General features: G+C 31.4%; 1 protein-coding gene across 13 annotated transcripts in view; it reads right to left on the reverse strand.

Annotated features, from left to right (window-relative positions):
* Positions 1–19,909, reverse strand: part of LOC143080974 (kinesin-like protein KIF28) — a 77,679-nt gene that overhangs the window by 40,163 nt on the left and 17,607 nt on the right. For all 13 annotated transcript variants that reach the window (XM_076257192.1, XM_076257191.1, XM_076257189.1 and 10 more), the window contains exon 7: positions 4,199–4,277. In XM_076257192.1, coding sequence (XP_076113307.1) covers positions 4,199–4,277 — 79 coding nt within the window. The remainder of the gene's footprint in view (positions 1–4,198; positions 4,278–19,909) is intronic.

The following is a 19,909-nucleotide window of genomic DNA, read 5'->3' on the forward strand; positions in this document are numbered from 1 at the left end:
ACAAACCTTGACCTCGTGGTTTTAATCGTACTGAACAGTTCGGCCCTAAAAATACCTTCCAAGTGAGTCCACTTGTTTATTCACATGCACCATGTGCCGTTTAAACTAAAGATTTTTTTTTTATTATACTTAATAAAACTGCATATTAATAAATATTTGTTTGCGACACCCTTGATTTATTTTCATACTTCCGTTACGGCACAGATCAACTTCTGGCCGATATTATCTGGGGCGAGATTGTCACAGTCTCAACGTCAGCGTAAGTGCACTCTTGGGTAATACGTCACCAAAATGGAGATTACGCTGATGGAAACACGGAAAAGACATTTCCAGTCAGAAAGATTTCAGATAAGTGCATTACAAATTTAATTTAACATGACAGACATGTGTATATTATTATAAAATATAATTTGTTGAGGAAATATAATTTTTTTATGGTTTCTTTGAGCAAAGCAACATCAGAAAGTCTGAAAGCATATTTGAAAATTTATTTTTAATTATATAAACAAAATGAATAATTGTTTCCACATATGATTATTGGTAGTTACCTAAAATTTATAGTTTTTGAATTGTTTGAATTGTTCTTTTGTGAAAATAATAAGTAGCCAGTTTTTTTAATCTTCAGGGGATAAAAAGGGGGAGGGTTTTGAAATGAATTTGATTCATTAACAGCTTCAGATGTAGTGTATAAACAGGCAACAACATTTCAATTGAATTTTATTGCTTTAAAACATCTAGAACAATTGATTCTTTGTGGATTTTTTTTATACTTTTAGGGGATTGAATGATTAAATATCAAACTGGAGCTGCCAGTTTTGATAGTAAAACAGATTCCGTGGAGATTTTAGTTACATTTATTCAGCGATTCTACTTGGAAGAACAGAGACAACAAAATATTACAGAAAGAAGCAGAAACTTTACATGTATCCTTTTATATTATTATATCTGACGCATAGTTACTTTAGTTTTAATATTGGGTGGGTACAGGTGCAGATCCAGCCATTTTAAAAAAGGTGTGGGGTTCAAACTATGTACTATAAACCCTTTCATATGCATTGATCTTGCTAAAAAAGGGTGGGTTCCAATCCCCCCCAGAATCCTCTCCTTGACAGTAATTTACCCCCATGAGAAGATAATGAATAATTCATGAATATGCATGAACATTTCATGAACTGTTCATGAACAGATTTCATGAACAGTTCATCATATCTTCATGAACATTTGATGAGCAATTCATGAACTGAAAATCGACAGTAATGTTCATGAACTTTAATGTTCATGAACAATTCATGAACAAGAAAGGTTCATGAACATTTAAATGTTCATGAACAACAATGATCATGAACCCTTTCTTGTTCATGAATTGTTCATGAACATTAAAGTTCATGAACATTACTGTCGATTTTCAGTTCATGAATTGTTCATCAAATGTTCATGAAGATATGATGAACTGTTCATGAAATCTGTTCATGAACAGTTCATGAAATGTTCATGCATATTCATGAATTATTCATTATCATCTCACAGGGGCTGTTTTCATTTTTTTAATCATATGTTTAAATGCTAACACAATAAAGTGTACTAGATCAATCAAATTTCCAATTACATGTCCCCATTCAAATGCATTGATCGTCCAAAAAAAAGGGGGGGTTCCAACCCCCGGAACCCCCCCTCTGGATCCGCGCCTGGATAAGTCCATTTCATCCTCTCTGTGTTTTAAAAGTCAACACACATGTGGCATAGAATTAGGCTTAGCAAATCATTTCTAGAGCTGTCCTGATTTCATCACTAATTTTGGTAGAGTTTACAATGTAATACTTTGATCATGTAGTGTTTTGTTCACTTGGTTGCCTTTTCTTCTTTTATAACTTTTTTCTCTTCTTTAGTGTATTCCATAGCTTTCTATTTCAGATACAGATTTTGAGTCATTTCAAGCAATCCATTAATGTAACCTTGTCGTATTGAACATTATACTTTTAAATGACATCAAAGTTTGATGGGAGTTTTTTTTTATATTCTCTAATTGTAGACATGATGTAATATATATCTATCATAGTTTACTCAGATCTTACTAGATGACACTGGTAAAGATAAAAGATGTTTTAATCAACATGATATCAACATCAATGTAATTATTGATAAATGTACACAAGTATTACGTCAGCATTTTAAACCATTATTTTTCCTAATGTAAGATTATAAGTTACTATTGACTAGAGTAAACATGATGTAACATCGACTCTATAGACAATTATAGTCCTGAGTTGGTTTTACATTAATTATTCAGTTAATGTTTAACATGAACAATAGCTATATTTATATATATATATATAGCTAAAATTACAAAGAGTTTGCAGTAGAAGCATTTTAATAGATTTTATAATCTATAGTTTATCTCTTCAGGCAACTTTTTCTTGATGTTTTCCAATTTATATAAATCTCTACAAAATGGTTATAGTTTTATGAATTGGCTGTTGTAAACTTGATAGAATTATTGACTTTGACTGTTATATTTCCTCATTTGTAAAGATCATAGAATGAGGCTTTTACCATACTTGTATTTATTATAATTAAAACAAGGGTTCCACTTGTGGTGCAGGATCTGCTTCCCTTGTGAACTTGGGATAACCTCTGTTTTTCAGTTGGGATTGGGATTCATAAATTCATTAGTTTTCTACCTTATAGTGTTTTATAGACTGATGTTTGGCAATTTGTTGCTTGTTATTTTGGTGGGTTTTTTTTATGTTTTGTAGGTCTGTTTTAACTTGTGAGTTTTGATTGTCATTGGAAATAATCTATTATATAAATGAGCTAACAAGGTTGCAATGCTAATATATAGCAAAATATCTCAATCACAATATAAACAAGAAATTAAATTGTTTATCAAAATGTGTGGTACTGCAATAGGCAAAATATGGTAAAAGTTCAAAACTCTCATTTATAATGACAATAAAATATGATTAACTGCACAGATGGCAGAAAATCCTACCATGTATAAGGTCATTCTCTGACAGGAGTTTGTGTTAACAAGAAATCCCTAATATTCTATAATTGTCAAAGTTGCGGAACTCCCATAAAAAATGATCAGTACATAATGGCTGTTTAAAATTTGAACTTAAAACATGTCCATTAGTACATGGATGCCTCATTAGCACTATCTTTATCTATGTTCAATTGACCATGAAAATGGGGGAAAATCGGTAATTTGGCATTAAAATTATAAAGATCATATCATAAGGAACATGTGTACTAAGTTTGACGTTGATTGGACTTCCACTTCATCAAAAACTACCTCGACCAAAATTGTCTATGGGGATATAATTTACACATTTACATAAATAAGTTTTTACCGTTGTTAATCACTACTTCAGTATTTTTGACAAACAAATTTACAAAGGTACAGACCTTGGGTATTAAAAATTAATTGCAATATCAAAATTCAGAAGTAGTTTATGTTCTTAATGTACATAATTGTTTATAATAACTATAGTTAGAAAGTACATATTAACTACTTGTAGAATTCAAAATTTATACAAATTGTAAAAGAATAAAATTTCAATGAATAATTAAGAAGGCTCCATTATGTCTATCATGATCATCTAATTGAAAATAAATGGAACTGAATTCCCTTAATGGTCGATGCTATTGAATTTTCCTATAGTTATAACAAAATATTGTGTAAAATAAATTGAAACGTTTGGAGAAGTAAATTCCTTTAAATACTGTTCACAAAATAAATCACACTTTTCAACACTACATGTCCAACTTGGTTATACTTAAAAAATGTTATATGGAAGATATGATCAATCATAGTGAATACTATTTTGATTATTTTTTTATATTGTATAGATATTGTACATGAACAACTATTTACATATACAAAATTTGTAGTCAGCATTATAGTAATCCATATTAATATAGTTTTAAAGAAATCAGAAATTGCATGATTACTGATAAGTTCAGATTATATTGTAAAATGTAATTGATAACAGCTAGTTACCATTACTGATAACCATAATACCTCATTCTGTTCATGAATAACTCATGAATAACATTTTATATTGTATGGAAAGCCATGTACTACGAAAACTAGAAGGGAAAACACTGATTTTCCATTGGACAAGAAGTGGTGTGTATGTTCTAATATAGAAATGTTTGATCTTTAAGCTTTTATGTTGAAATTCAATGTCATATTTACCTGTTGGGACCATACCCCACCATTGAGTAAGACTTCCCTGACCCAGTCTGTCCATAGGCAAACAATGAACAGTTGTAACCTACAAAACAACAAATAAATCTTTAACTTATGTAGCAAATGAATATACAAAAATGATGAGTACTATTAGACTTCATAATTAGTACCCATGGGATAGCACCTTTAACAGTTCTAATCAGGAAAACTAAAATTATTCTTCATGTTAAGAAAATGATAGGAGTCTGTGGTACTGATGTTTTTGATCATTAAAAAGTTACTAAACTGAACTCTAACATGCATTTTAACCTACAAACCAGATGCTCTGCAGGGCGTAGCTTTATACGACCGCAGAGGTTGAACCCTGAACGGTTAGGGCAAGTATGGACACAACATTCAAGCTGGATTCAGCTCTAAATTTGGATTGTGATTAAATAGTTGACACAGCATAGGTTTCTGACACAGAATGAATGTGTTCTAATGAACTTAAAATTTTTGTTTCTCTTAGAGCAATTCACTATGCTGTTGAATATTAATCCTCTCAAAAAAATGTTTGAAGAAATTTTCTTTTTTATTGATGAAATTTCAAATGAGAAAAATTGAACCCAATTTTTTTAATCACATCCCCCTTTCCCTTATTCCAAAACTAATCTCAATCAAAATTTCTAATGGAGTTTGCAACAATAACTACTCATTTAAATACATCATAAAATATTAAGATGTAAAAAAACTGCTTGTTATCACTGAATGGTAAAGATTATTTTAATTTATCAGTTGGTAGTAAAAAGTGAATATACATTGTATATTGTATATAACAAAGATTTAAGTTGATTCTGGACAAAGAAAGATAACTCCAATTAAAAAAAAATCTTGCTATTGCACAATATTTTGCAATTAGATATTTCTTGCTTACTATTCTGGACAAAAAAAGATAACTCTAATTAAAAAAAATTTTGATATTTCACAATATTGTGCAATTAGATATTTCTTGCCATTGCGCAATACTGTGCAATTGAAAAGACTTGCTATTGCACAATACTTAATATAATAATTTTAGATCCTGATTTGGACCAACTTGAAAACTGGGCCCATAATAAAAAATCTAAGTACATTTTTGGATTCAGCATATCAAAGAACTTCAAGATTTCAATTTTTGTTAAAATCAGACTAAGTTTAATTTTGGACCCTTTGGACTTTAGTGTAGACCAATTTGAAAACAGGACCAAAAATGAAGAATCTACATACACAGTTAGATTTGGTATATCAAAGAACCCCATTTATTCAATTTTTGATGAAATCAAACAAAGTTTAATTTTGGACCCCGATTTGGACCAACTTGAAAACTGGGCCAATAATCAAGAATCTAAGTACATTTTTAGATTCAGCATATCAAAGAACCTAACTGATTCATTTTTTGTCAAAATCAAACTAAGTTTAATTTTGGACCCTTTGGACCTTAATGTAGACCAATTTGAAAACGGGACCAAAAGTTAAGAATCTACATACACAGTCATGACAGTTAGATTCAGCATATCAAAGAACCCCAATTATTCAATTTTGATGAAATCAAACAAAAGTTTGATTTTGGACCCTTTGGGCCCCTTATTATGTTGGGACCAAAACTCCCAAAATCAAACCCAACCTTTCTTTTATGGTCATAAACCTTGTGTTTAAATTTCATAGATTTCTATTTACTTATACTAACGTTATGGTGCGAAAACCAAGAAAAATGCTTATTTGGGTCCCTTTTTGGCCCCTAATTCCTAAACTGTTGGGACCTAAACTCCCAAAATCAATACCAACCTTCCTTTTGTAGTCATTAACATTGTGTTTAAATTTCATTGATTTCTATTTACTTAAACTAATGTTATTGTGCGAAAACCAAGAATAATGCTTATTTGGGCCCTTTTTTGGCCCCTAATTCCTAAACTGTTGAGACCAAAACTCCCAAAATCAATCCCAACCGTTCTTTTGTGGTCATAAACCTTGTGTCAAAATTTCATAGATTTCTATTAACTTAAACTAAAGTTATAGTGCGAAAACCAAGAAAATGCTTATTTGGGCCCTTTTTGGCCCCTAATTCCTAAAATGTTGGGACCAAAACTCCCAAAATCAATACCAACCTTACTTTTGTGGTCATAAACCTTGTGTTAAAATTTCATAGATTTCCATTCACTTTTACTAAAGTTAGAGTGCGAAAACTAAAAGTATTCGGACGCCGGACGACGACGACGCAGACGCCAACGTGATAGCAATATACGACGAAAATTTTTTCAAAATTTGCGGTCGTATAAAAAATATAAAATTTAGGTCATGCAGGCCTCTTTTTTATAGGAGGGTGAGGGCCTGGTAAATTCTCACAAATACATTATTATAAGGTAACACAAGTCTTGGCATAAAGCTATAATAAACAAAACAAAATACCTATCATGTCTGTTTGATTAGTTCACACATCAACATCAATATAATAGAATTTGATGTGTCTATAATACAAGTAAGAGGTTACGCTAGCTATAAAACCAGGTTCAATCCACCAGTTTTCTTCAGAAAATGCCTGTACCAAGTCAGGAATATGACAGTTGTTATCCATTCGTTTGATGTGTTTGAGCTTTTGATTTTGCCATTTGATAAGGTACTTTCAGTTTTGAATTTTCCTCAGAGTATTTTTTTTTTTTTTGTGATTTTACTTTTTGCAGCATCATTTTACAGACATATGTTTATGACTCTGACCAGTTGAGAGATACTATTAATAATTAGAGACTAAAATTGTCTCAACTGTTTATTTATTACAACGGAAAGTTTATTCCTATGTTTCTTTTTGCTTTATTCTTTCTCTCAAATAACTTCAGTTTCATATGACAATAATTATATTAGAAACTTTAGGTGGAAAATATTGCTTCTGTTGATAGCATCCAAACTTGCAGATTTGTTTTAATATTCCTATGAAGCAGAATCTATCCAAGGGCTTGTACAGAAAGGAGAAAAGAAATTAGCCCAGTCTTTTAATTTCACCTTTCGGTATATTGATGACGTACTGTCTCTAAATAATAATATATTCAGTGATCACTTACATTTAATATACCCAAGTGAACTTGAAAAAGAAACTACCAACACAGATAAATCTGCTTCATATTTAGACCTTTTTCTTGAAATGACTACTGATGGTAGGTTGAATACCAAAGTTTATGACAAACACGATGATTTTAATTTTCCTATAGTCAACTTTCCATTTCATTGTAGCAACATCCCAGCGGCACCAGCATATGGTGTACATGTGTCTCAATTGATACATTACTCTAGAGCTACCTCAAAGTACGTTGATTTTGTTGAACAAGGAATACTGCTTTCTCAAAAATTGCTAAGACAGGGCTATGAATCAATCAAATTAAGGTCATCACTCAAGAAATTTTACGATCGCCATCATGAGCTGATTTGCAATTATGAGCTGATTTGTCATTATGACAAAAGTGTGTCAGAAATCATATCTGATATTCTTCCTCAGTCATAATAACCTTCCATCATTACCAAACTGAACAAAAAATTACACGACAGGTGCCTTATACAGTGCAGGAAATGCTTTCCCTTCGGAAGCACCTGATTTCACTACCAGTTTTTAGTGGAAGCATTTTTACTCTAAGTGATATATGTTTGGTCATACAAAAGATTTTAAACTGAACTCCAACAAGCAAAGGAAAATAAATGTTCATAATTAAAGTCAACAAAGGCATTACAGCAGTAAACATCTGTTCAATAGTCATAAATCGATTAACAGAAAACTAATACAGGTCACAAACCAAAACTGAGGTAAACACATCAACTATAAGAAGAAAACTACAGAACAGAAACATTGAACTGTAACAAAAACAAACGCATAGAAATGGACTAGTTGATGACATAATATTTTAAATGACAGACGATGTGGCCTAATTTATAAGATGTTTAAGGATTTTGAGTAACATTAATTGTATGCTGGAGAACCACTTCTAAGGTTCTTAAAGGGAGCAGCAGAGTCTAAGTGCCATCTCCATTTCACAAAAAAAATAATCTTTAAACATTTATCACTTATTTCTGTAAAAAAAAACATAAACCACAGGAAAAAAGATCTTATCTTGATGTCCTAAAAAAGGTACAACTACCTCTCACTTCTAGTGTTTAAAGAACAGAGAGATAATTTTGACAAAAGAATATGAGATGATCTGCAGACACTAGGTGGCAGGATTTGACATTGATATTTAACCGACTTTTTTTACCAATCTTTTTACATATAAATAAATGATGATAACCAATATTATCATTAATTGGGTTATCACAACCTATATACATTTAATCAAAATATATGTATGTGGTCAAGGCAGTATGATCTTATGATCATAATATATATATTTATTTCATAATGTCTTTACATTAAATCATTGGCATGTCAAGTTTTATCCTAAAGAAGGTTAATGAATACCCCTTAAAGATAATTGAATGCTGTAAAGATTTGCATTAACCCATAAACTCATGGCACCAATTAAGTATATACCATTGGGCTATTGCCTTCACATGTACATTCTATTCATATTGTCATACATTAATTTAATATTTTTTTCTCAAACTTTTTATTTTTTTGTATTTTCAATTCTATTTAAATGCATGATGGTCCAATAAAACTTTATACAATACAAAATTAAATGAGAGAAATGAAGTTTTGTCAAAAAAGACACTAGCTGCAATCCTAACTCTAAATCAAAGCACTGTAAGTGCTATAAGCAGTTAATCAAAAACATGATTGAAACTGTGGTAGTGTTGCTTAAACTGTTTAACACAGCTTGTTATATCTTATGTTTCAGATTTTTGTTTTCATGTGCTGATTTTCTTGCTGGAATTTGTTTACATTAGTCATTCCAAGGTCATTTACAGCTTTATAATATGCAGTATGGGTTTTGCTCATTGTAACAGGTCGTATGTGACAAACAGATGCTTACTTCTATCAAATTTTCTTTTACATTATTGTACTTCTGAGTGTTCAACATATTGCATTTACATTAAATTTCATACAAATACTTTGTCTATTTTTAATACGTTTATACATGTATTTTTCATTTCTTACTTTAGAAAACATATTGTCTGTATTGGCACATAATGTATCCTCATTATGTATTCAAACTATATTTATATAACTGATACCTGGGTTACTACATGCATATATGTTATTAGTGTGCCATAATAAGATGTATCTCCAACATTTTATAGTATTTTGATACTCTGCCATTCAAAGAATGAAGGAAAATTAAGGTGTATTAACATTTTGTGATATCTGAATTCTTTAAAAGGTCTTTTCTTACTGATCATTTTCACTCAATTTAAGTTTCTAACTATCTAGATTTTAATTTGAAGATAATTAATTTTGGTTACAGTTTCACTTAATCTATTTAAGTTTTCAAGATACTTGCTTGTATGACTGGTACCTTTGATAACAATTAGCATGTAGAAATGCCCTATTGTAATGTTTATTTGAGTATTTCTCTGTCAGTAATGTTCTTGCATTTATTTGTACTGTAATTGTCATGAAATGTTATCATTTTAGTGATATACTAGAACACACCCCTGATATCACGGGTCCGTGACTGAATTAAAAGTATACAACTATGCGCAAGCCTTATTTTAGTATTAGTATTGTCATCTGATAAAGTCATGTCGATTATAAGATACACAGTTTTTCTCTGCTTTCAATTAAGTCTTTCTGTTTGAACCCGTTGAACTGGAACTGATCAGTTATTGGTAATATTAATTATTTTGAAAACAAAAGGTCCTGGAATGGAGTATTTTTTAATCAACAGCATTGTCCTATATAAGTTATAAATAAAGTTGAATTCTTTGCTTTGCTGTTTTACGTCATGCCCACTAACAAATTGAAAACTGTACCTATAGGCCTTATTTTTAGTCCAGATTTTTAGTATTCGTATTGTTATCTTAGAAAGTCTAACTGATTAAAATACTACAATAGGTAACAATTTGACAATTTAGTAGTGTCAACCCTGTGGTTATGACCCGTGTATATAGCATATTAGTCCTGAATACAACGTTTGGTGGTGCGCCTGTCAGATGCGGAACGTACAGATAAGGTAATAGGTAACAGGTGAATATAATATTGGTATCGGTAGCGGACTCGACCCGGAACTTCTTATTTATTGGCAATATTAATTACTTGGAAAACAAAAGGGCCTGGAGTGGTGTAATTTTTAATCTACACCTTTGTACTATATTAGTTATATATAAAGTTGAATTCTGTGATTCGTCGTTTTTACGTGATGACAGCTGACAAATTGGACCTCGTAATTTAGTATTATAGATTTAACAGTGCCATAAAAAAAGTGAGGTTTGGCTAGCCGCAAAACCAGGTTCAACCAACCATTTTTTTTTTATTAAAATGTCCTCACCAAGTCAGGAAAATGGCAATTGTTATCATATAGTTCATTTCTTTGTGTGTTTTATTGTCAATTTGGTTTTTTGTTGCACTTCAGTGTTTCTGTTTTTTTTCCCCGAGTTCGATGACTTACAGAAAAGAGCAACGATTTACAGAAAAGAATTCTCTAGTTGATGTGTTAACCTCAGTTTTAGTTTGTGAAGCAGATTTGTTACTCTCAATTGATTTATGACTTTCAAACAGCAGTATACTACTGTTGCCTTTATAAAAACAAGAGTGCAAACCCTAAGATTTCATTTGTTTTATCTAAATCAAATCTGTATTTTAAAAGTCTTTAGGATCAAGGTTTTACTAAATATACTGCGTAAAACTTATCATTATCAAGAAAGTATCTTTGGACTTTGTTACATCATATCAGTTCACTATCAGTCCACTTGGGATCATTCTTAACACATTTAGCCATGTACTTTAGGCCATTCCTTTCTTAAAATTTTGTTGTTGTTGATACAAACAATATTATCATTGTATTTGTGCTATTTTACTTTTTAATATAAGTCATAGAGGCCTGTGTCAAGAAGTGCTAGATGATTTATTTTAAACAATTTTACTAAAAATTGCAAAATGTATAAAAGTTGACATGGAGAAGTAAAATAAAATGCAAAAAAATATCAAACTAGAATGACCTCTAGTTATCTATATCTATCTCAATGATGTAATTAATCAAACAAATAATCTTCTGACTATAAATGCAGCAAATAAATATCTTCTAAGTTATTTGTGAACAGTTCACATCATGGCCAGCTTCTCTAGTTCCATACAAAAAGCACAGATTTTAACTGTTTGTCATTATTGTGAGGCCTCTTGTATTAAATGGAAGTGCATAAACTGTGATTGGTTTATGTGCCAAACTTGTATACCAAAGTACCATTCCAACATTCCACTATTTAAAAAAACACATGAAGTTGTAACTCTGTCAGACTATGGCAGTGTAGAGACCAATGAAGTCATCCGCAAAGTGGACTTAACCAAACTGGACTGTACAGTGCATAGTCGTGAGGTGTGTGTCAAGTATTGTAAAGACTGTGATAGGCCACTGTGTTCAGACTGTTTGATTGAACATGTTAAAGATCATAAGGATCATGATTTTTGTAAACTTGAACAATTTTATAACGAGAAATTGAAAGATATAAAGGAAATGAAAACCAAACTTGAATCAGACATTCCTCACTTCACGGAGAAGGAGGAAACATTGCAACAGATGCTGGCTTTAGGAAATAAACAATATTCAGAAAATAGACAGAAAATTACAGAAATTAAAGATAAAACTTTAGAAACCAAAGATAACATTGTAAAGTATGCTGAAACCCTTCTATCCCAACAAGATAAACAGTGGAAACCAACGGAAGACCAACTTAGGAAAGAAATAACCTCAGTAAGAAACAGAAAAAATGGATTAGAGAAGAGGATAAATCAGCTGGACCAAAAACTGCGTTCCCAATCTGCTCTTGAAATAACTGGTAATTCTCTGGACAAATCAATGCCAGATAAAACTGTTAAACATATAGAAATAAAGGAAAGGAAATTCATACCAGGAAAACTTTCAAACAAACCTATCAGTGTTCTCTTTGGATCAGTTTATGAAATTCCAGTGTTTCAACTTGTACAAAGTTACCAAACAAATTTGGATGACTGCAGTAAATTCATAAAGTGTAATGACAAGTCAGCCTACATAGGAAGTTTTGGAAATAAACTTTTACAGAAAGTTACACTAGAGAGGGACAGAATTAAGTTTGAAAGAGAAGTGAAACTGCCAGTATATGACATGACATTGATGACCGATGGAGATTTGCTCATATCTTCAATGCAACAGGATTTGAAACTACATACTAAAGATGGTAAAATAAAGATATGTAAGACATTTGCTCCATTATATACATTAGGTGTTCATGTAAACAAACAAAATGAAATATTTGTGGAATTAAGTGACTCAGTAGATTTATTGAAGCATACAGAAGACAGTGTGAGAAAAGTTGAACAGATAAACAAGAAGGGAGTCATATTACATACATATGAGTATGGTACAGACAATCAAAGACTATTTACATGGCCAGCCAGAATATATACTAACAATGAACATATATATGTTATAGATTTATTTTATGATGGACTAGGTAGAGTGGTGGTAATAGATAAAGGGGGGCAACTTCAATGGTCATATAATGGGGGTTTTGATGAGTTTAAACCAAATGACATAGCAGTAACCTCTTCTATGGTTATAGTCACAAACTGTACAAATCATTCCCTACACTTGTTAAGCCTTACTGGGGAAGTGATTGTGTGCAAGGTAGTCACCGAGTTAGGTAACATTGTGTCTCCTAAAAGTATCTCTTCAGATGAAGAAGACAACTTATGGATTGGGACTTGGCAAGGTCCATCAAAGATACATTCATTGAAGCTAAAATAGTGTTGATTATGTTAAACTTATAAAAATAAAAATGTATAATAAAAATATATACTGCTGTCTTTTTCTCAAACATTTCTTTTCTAGTCATTTAGTGTTCTTAATAATTGCCAAAGAATCAAATTAATGAATTGAAATTTTGAGAACAGAAACAGGGAATGGGTGAAAGGGACAGAAACCCGACCAAAGAGCAGAAAACTGCCAAGGCCATCAATGAGTCTTCAAAACTGTGAAAAGAATCCTGTACCTGGAAGTGGGCCTCAGCTGGCACATAAACAATAATGTATACTCATTCAGCAACAATGAACACCCCACTAAACTCTATAACATACAAGGATAACAAAGTCCTGAGTTACCTGACTTAGGACAGGTGCAAAAATGTGATGGGGTTAAACACTTTTGGGAGATCTGAAACCTCTTCTTATACCTCTAGAATATGTGGAACAAACAAACACACAGCAGTATGCACAGTAATACTTAGTTTTAAAGAAGTCTGATTCCAATTCTAGAATAGGTACTTGAAGAAACTTAGCAAAATGACCATGATCAACATAAATTAACAAAGGGTTACAAGCAATTACTGACATGCCAGGACCAGACCTCAATTAAACTGACAGACAGAGTATGTCTTCATCATATGAAAATCAAGAACGCCCCACTAGCCCTCCCTATTAGGGGTTTAGTACAATGCCATCATATAGTATAAGAGAAGAACACACCAATATCTTGCCAACAACTGACCTGAATACTGTAATTCTGTCCCTCTTCATAATCAATCTCTCATACCTGCGAGGGCCTGAACTTTTTATCGGAGCCCTGTAGAAGAGGTGACCAATCAGCAATCAGCCCAATTTTACCAAGATAGAAAATTCCAGAACTAATATCCGAATGATTGATTGAAGAATTTTTCATTGTCTATGCATTTAAGCTTTAACGAAGTTACTGTCATGATCGTAGATCAGCGGAATTTTTTAATTATTTGGGTTAGCTAACAACTGGTTTTAAAACAAATGTGTTAATTTCCAATGCAAAAAACCCATGAGTGAATCAATGTTAAATTGAAACAAGAGTGCATACGCTGAAATGTCTCGCCTTCTTTACTAATTATTGATATTTGTTGATAGTCCTAAATATAAACTTTAATACAAAATGTCACATAAACTTAACTTTTACCAAAAAAACTAACCATTGACCAACAAACCATGAAAATGAGGTCATGGTCAAATGAGCCATGCCAGGCAGGCATGTACAGCTAACAATTTTTCCATACAACAAATTGCTTGTAGTGTAAGAAAAACAGACCAAAACACAAAAACTTAACACTGAGCAATGAACCATGAAAATGAAGTCAAGGTCAAATAAAACCTGCTTGACTGACAAATGGATTACAAAATATTTCCATACACCAATTATAGCTGACCTATTGCAAGTAGTATTAGAAAAAAAAGACCAAAACTCAAAAACTTAACTTTGACAACTGAACCATGAAAAAAAGGTCAAGGTCAGATGACACCTGTCGGCTAGACATGTACACCTTACGTCTATAGTTTTTGGTGGGGTTCGTGTTGCTTATTCTTTAGTTTTCAATGTTGTGTCATCATTTCATGTGTAATAGTGTTTTTCTGTTTGTCTTTTTTGTTTTAAGCCATGGCGTTGTCACTTTATCTTTGATTTATGAGTTTGACTGTCTCTCTGGTATCTTTCGTCTCTCTTTAACAATCATTCCATACACCAAATATAGTTGACCTTTTGCATACAGTATAAGAAAAACAGACCAAAACACAAAAACTTAACTATAACCACTGAACCATGAAAATGAGGTCAATGTCAGATGACACCTGCCAGTTTGACATGTATACTTTACAGTCCTTCCATACACTGAATATACTAGACCTATTGCTTATAGTATATGAGATATGGACTTGACCACCAAAGCTTAACCTTGTTCACTGATTCATGAAATGAGGTCAAGGTCAAGTGAAAACTGTCTGACAGTCATGAGGACCTTGCAAGGTACGCACATAACATATATAAGTATTCTATTACTTATAATAAGAGAGAATTTAACATTACAAAAAATCTTAACTTTTTTTTCAAGTAGTCACTGAACCATGAAAATGAAGTCAATGACATTGGACATGTGACTGACAGAAACTTCGTAACATGAGGCATCTATATACAAAGTATGAAGCATCCAGGTCTTCCGTCTTCTAACATATAAAGCTTGTCAAAAATCCAATCTTTAATTAGTTGACAACAGTATCATAACTATATCCTTTCTGAAAAAGTCTGTATAAAGGTTTCTTTACTTTTTTCTGGTGAATGGTGAAATGTTTGTGCCTTTTGTAGAAAAGATTGGATGTGAAATACCTGAAGGTTTAAGATATCTTTATGTTGATCAATATTTACAAATGATGTCCTTGTACAATTGATAAATTTAGTAAGTGTTTTGACAAGTTTGTGATTATGAAAACCCTGGTGTTGACTTGTTATTTGCAGATAAGGGTGTTTGATGCAAATGTTGATTGCTTATGGCTATTTCTTTGGTCATGATGCTAAAAAATAGATTTTTATAAATAGGGATATGAGACAACAATAACCAAGGACCAAGATACAAATGATGTAAACAGCAGAAGGGCACTGTCAAATAATGAGTGAATTAAGGTGTAGTAGTTTATGATTTATAAGCTACAAAAGACCTTTCAAAAACAAAACATGTAACAAAATTCAAAAAAGAACCAACTTGTTTTTTTTATTTAAAACTGTTAATAAAGAAAAAATACAAATATGGTACATTGACAGCAACTAACAGTGGTGTACCAATACATAAAAACAAACTGTTAAATAAAGGCAACAGTAGTATATACCACTGTTCAAAACTTGTGAATCTATGGAAAAAAACAAAATTGGGGTAACAAACTAAAGGAAACGCATTAATTATAAGAGGAAAACAATGACACAACATTATTATGTAACATACACAGAAACGGACTAAGCATTAGACAAAATTCGATGAAAATAAAACTAGAAAAAAATACATTCATATATAAAAACATATACTTATGCTCTCAAATATTGACATGAATTAGTTCAGGATGTGTTCTTGTTGAATATAAAATATAAAAGCTAAGCCCTACTTATTTTGTAGATGGTGGGCAAACAACAAATTTTGAAACAGGAAACTTATTTGGAATAGATATGCATAAGGCAGGGTTTAACAAAATATATAGAACTATCTTTGGACTTTGTTACATCATATGAGTTCACGAATCTGATTAGGCCATATCAATATAATTCTTTAGTTATTAAATTTTGTGATACAAATTAAAACATGTATAAAAGAAGCTCAAAATATAATATTTTTAGAAGTTTCAGATAGAATTTCCACATTTCATACCACAACTGCACTATTATAAAGGGTACAAAACTGAATTGGACCTGTGAAAAAATGTCATAATCAATATAACATGGCCTTAAAATTATCTATATCTTAATCAAAATGTCATAATCAAAATATGTAATATTAATTATTAAATATAAACTAAGCCACATTGAATAGATCATGGCAAGTTTTTCTAATTCCATACAAAAAGCACAGTCTCTTTCAGTTTGTCAATTTTGTGAAGAATTTTCTATTGAATGGAAATGTATCAACTGTAATTTATTTCTGTGTCAACTTTGTAATTCACGGATTCATTCAAAATTAACAATAACAAATAAACATCGTGTTATTAATCTGTCAGACTGTGGCAGTGAAGATGCTGTAGAAGCCAGTCGTAGAGTGGACTTAGAAAAATTGACCTGTACAATACATTATAGTGAAGATTGTGTATTGTATTGTAAAAACTGTGAAAGGTCTGTGTGTTCTGATTGTTTGATCAAAGATCATAAAAATCATGATTTTTATAAACTGGATCAAGTTTATGATGAGAAACTAAAAATAATAAAAGAAACACGTCACAAAATTGAATCAGACATTCCTCACCTCAAGGAGAAGGAGGAAACTTTACAGAAGATGCTGACTGAAGGAAATAAACAATATGCAGAAAATAGACAAAAAATTATAGAAATTAAAGATAACATTGTAAAATATGCTGATGGTCTTTTATCAGACCTAGATAAACAGTGGAAACCAACAGAAGATCAAATCAATAAAGAGTTAACCTCTGTGAGAGAAAGAAAAGATGAACTGGAGAAGAGGAAAAGTCAGCTGGACCAAACATTAAGTTCTTCATCTGCTTCTGGTATTTTTGTTACAAGTAATTTGCTAGACAAATCATGGCCAGATGAAACAGTTAGACTTGTAGAATTAAAAGAAAGGAAATTCATACCTGGAAAATTGACCAATCAACCTATCAGTGATTGTTTTGGAATGGTTTATGATGTTCCAGATTTTCAGCTTGTTCAAACTTATAGTGCGGTTTCCATTATGAAGAGTTTGTTTTATTGTAGATTAATGATGTGTGATGACTATTCAGCTTTCATAGGAAATATGAGTGTCTTACAAGAAATAATATTAGAGAAAGACAAAATCACAATCAAAAGAAAAGTAGAATTGCCCATATATGACATGGCAATGATGAACAATGAAGATTTACTGATATCATCAAACGAACAGGATTTAAAACTTAAAACCAAAGATGGTCAAATAAAAACTTTAAAGTCATTCGCTCCATTATATACATTTGCAGTACATGTAAATAAACAATATGAAATATTTGTAGGATTAAGTGAGAATTCGATTAAGGAGGGGAATATGGGAAAAGTTGTACAGATCAACCAGAAGGGAGACATTCTACATACATATGAGTATAATACAGACAATCAGAGCCTGTTTACAATGCCATACAGAATCTGTACTAACAATCAAAATATATATGTTATAGATCACTTAGATTATCTCAGTTCTGTTATGGGAAACCCAGCCAGGGTGGTAGTGATAGATAAAATTGGACAACTCCAATGGACTTTTAATGGTAGTTTTAATGACTTTTATCCCAGTGATATAGCAGTAACCTCTACAGATATTGTTATAGTAACTGATTGGTACAATAATGCTCTACATGTATTAAGTCCTACAGGGGAGTTAATTGTTTGTAAGGTAGTCACAGATATAGGTATAAACCAGCCTTACAGTCTTAGTATTGATAAAGACAATACACTGTGGATAGTTGAGACTTGGTACTCTAGAAACATATATGCTTTAAAGCTGACATAAAGTTAGCCATACATGAATAAATATTTTATCAATAAAAATGTATAATATACAATATTTTTACTGTGTTTTATTTATATTTGAAAACTCCAACTATGCAAATCTGGATACCCAAATGAAATATTACTTTTGTTTTCTAGTCATCTTGTAGCCTTTATAACTAAGAAACAATAATATGTAGTTTTTTTCTTCAATTTGATGGTGATACTCATCATGTTACTTAGTATATACACAGTGGTAATCTAGCAAGTTGGTAAATGTCATTACCAAATTCATTCATTTACCTTAACTACTGAATAGGAAGAGGAATATACATGTTCTACTGTAACACAGATATTTAAGCAGACAACAATATCATATAATAATGTCCATGAAATTAGCAAATGGATTCATCTTCACCATTTTTAATCCTTTCATCCCATAACTGCACCTGAGATCACCCCTAGTTTTTGATGGGGTTCGTGTTGCTTATTCTTTAGTTTTTTATACTGTGTCATGTGTACTATTGTTTGTCTGTTTGTTTTCATTTTATTTTTAGCCAGGCGTTGTCAGAGATATATACCAATGTCAGGTACAGCTGGATATGGCTACATGTACTCTGGGAAAATTGAAAATATCTTTTTTGCTGTGAAGATTTTTTCTCCAATGGAACGTTATGTAAATTCTAAAGTGAATTAATTTAGTAGGGAAAATATCAAATCTGGCTTAAATAAAGGCAACAGTAGTATACCGCTGTTCTTAAGTCATTAATCGATATTTTTAGAGAGAACAAATCCGGGCTACAAACAAAAACCGTGGGAAACACATCAACTATCAGAGGAAAACAATGAGTGCAACAAAAAACGACAATGCAACATACACAGAAACAGACTTAACGGAGTGTGTAGTACACAAGTAAATTAATATTCAGTGTGAACGACAGGATCAAATGTTCACATGTAGAGATCACAGTAATTAATTTAATCCAAAAGACCTGTCATCTTTTAAAACAACAAATATTCAATTAAAAGATCTGTTAACACAGACATAAAATCACAAAAATATGTCATCTGGTCAACAGCTGACAGTCAATTACAAGCAACTGTCCACATGTCAAATGGTAACATACATACACAAACATCCTACTACGTGTTAGAATTTATATGTATACATGTACTTCAGTACTTTCCAGTACAGAACTCCAGGAAGAAGTTATGAACTTTTATGTTAATGTCAGAGATATCTGAAGTTCCTCACTAAAGTTCAGTATATTCATGTAAACTAAATCAGAAAGGAAATAATATCAATTATTTTATTGTTGTATATTAAATACCAGTCCTAATATAAACTTTTTTAGTTTATGAAAAACAAGAATGTGTCCATAGTACATGGATGCCCCACTTGCACTGTCAATTTTTATTTTCAGTGGACCGTGAAATTGGGGTAAAGATCTTATTTCGCATTTAAATTGAGATTAAGATCATATCATAGGAAACATGTGTAATAAGTTTCAAGTTGATTGGACTTGAACTTCATCAAAAACTACCTTGACCAAAAATTTTAACCAAAAACTTTAACCTGAAACTTGCACTAACATTTTCTATGTTCAGTGGACAGTGAAATTGGGGTCAAAAATATAATTTGGCATTACAA

The sequence above is a fragment of the Mytilus galloprovincialis genome, chromosome 6 (genome assembly GCF_965363235.1).
Source record: "Mytilus galloprovincialis chromosome 6, xbMytGall1.hap1.1, whole genome shotgun sequence".
Lineage (NCBI taxonomy): Eukaryota > Metazoa > Mollusca > Bivalvia > Mytilida > Mytilidae > Mytilus > Mytilus galloprovincialis.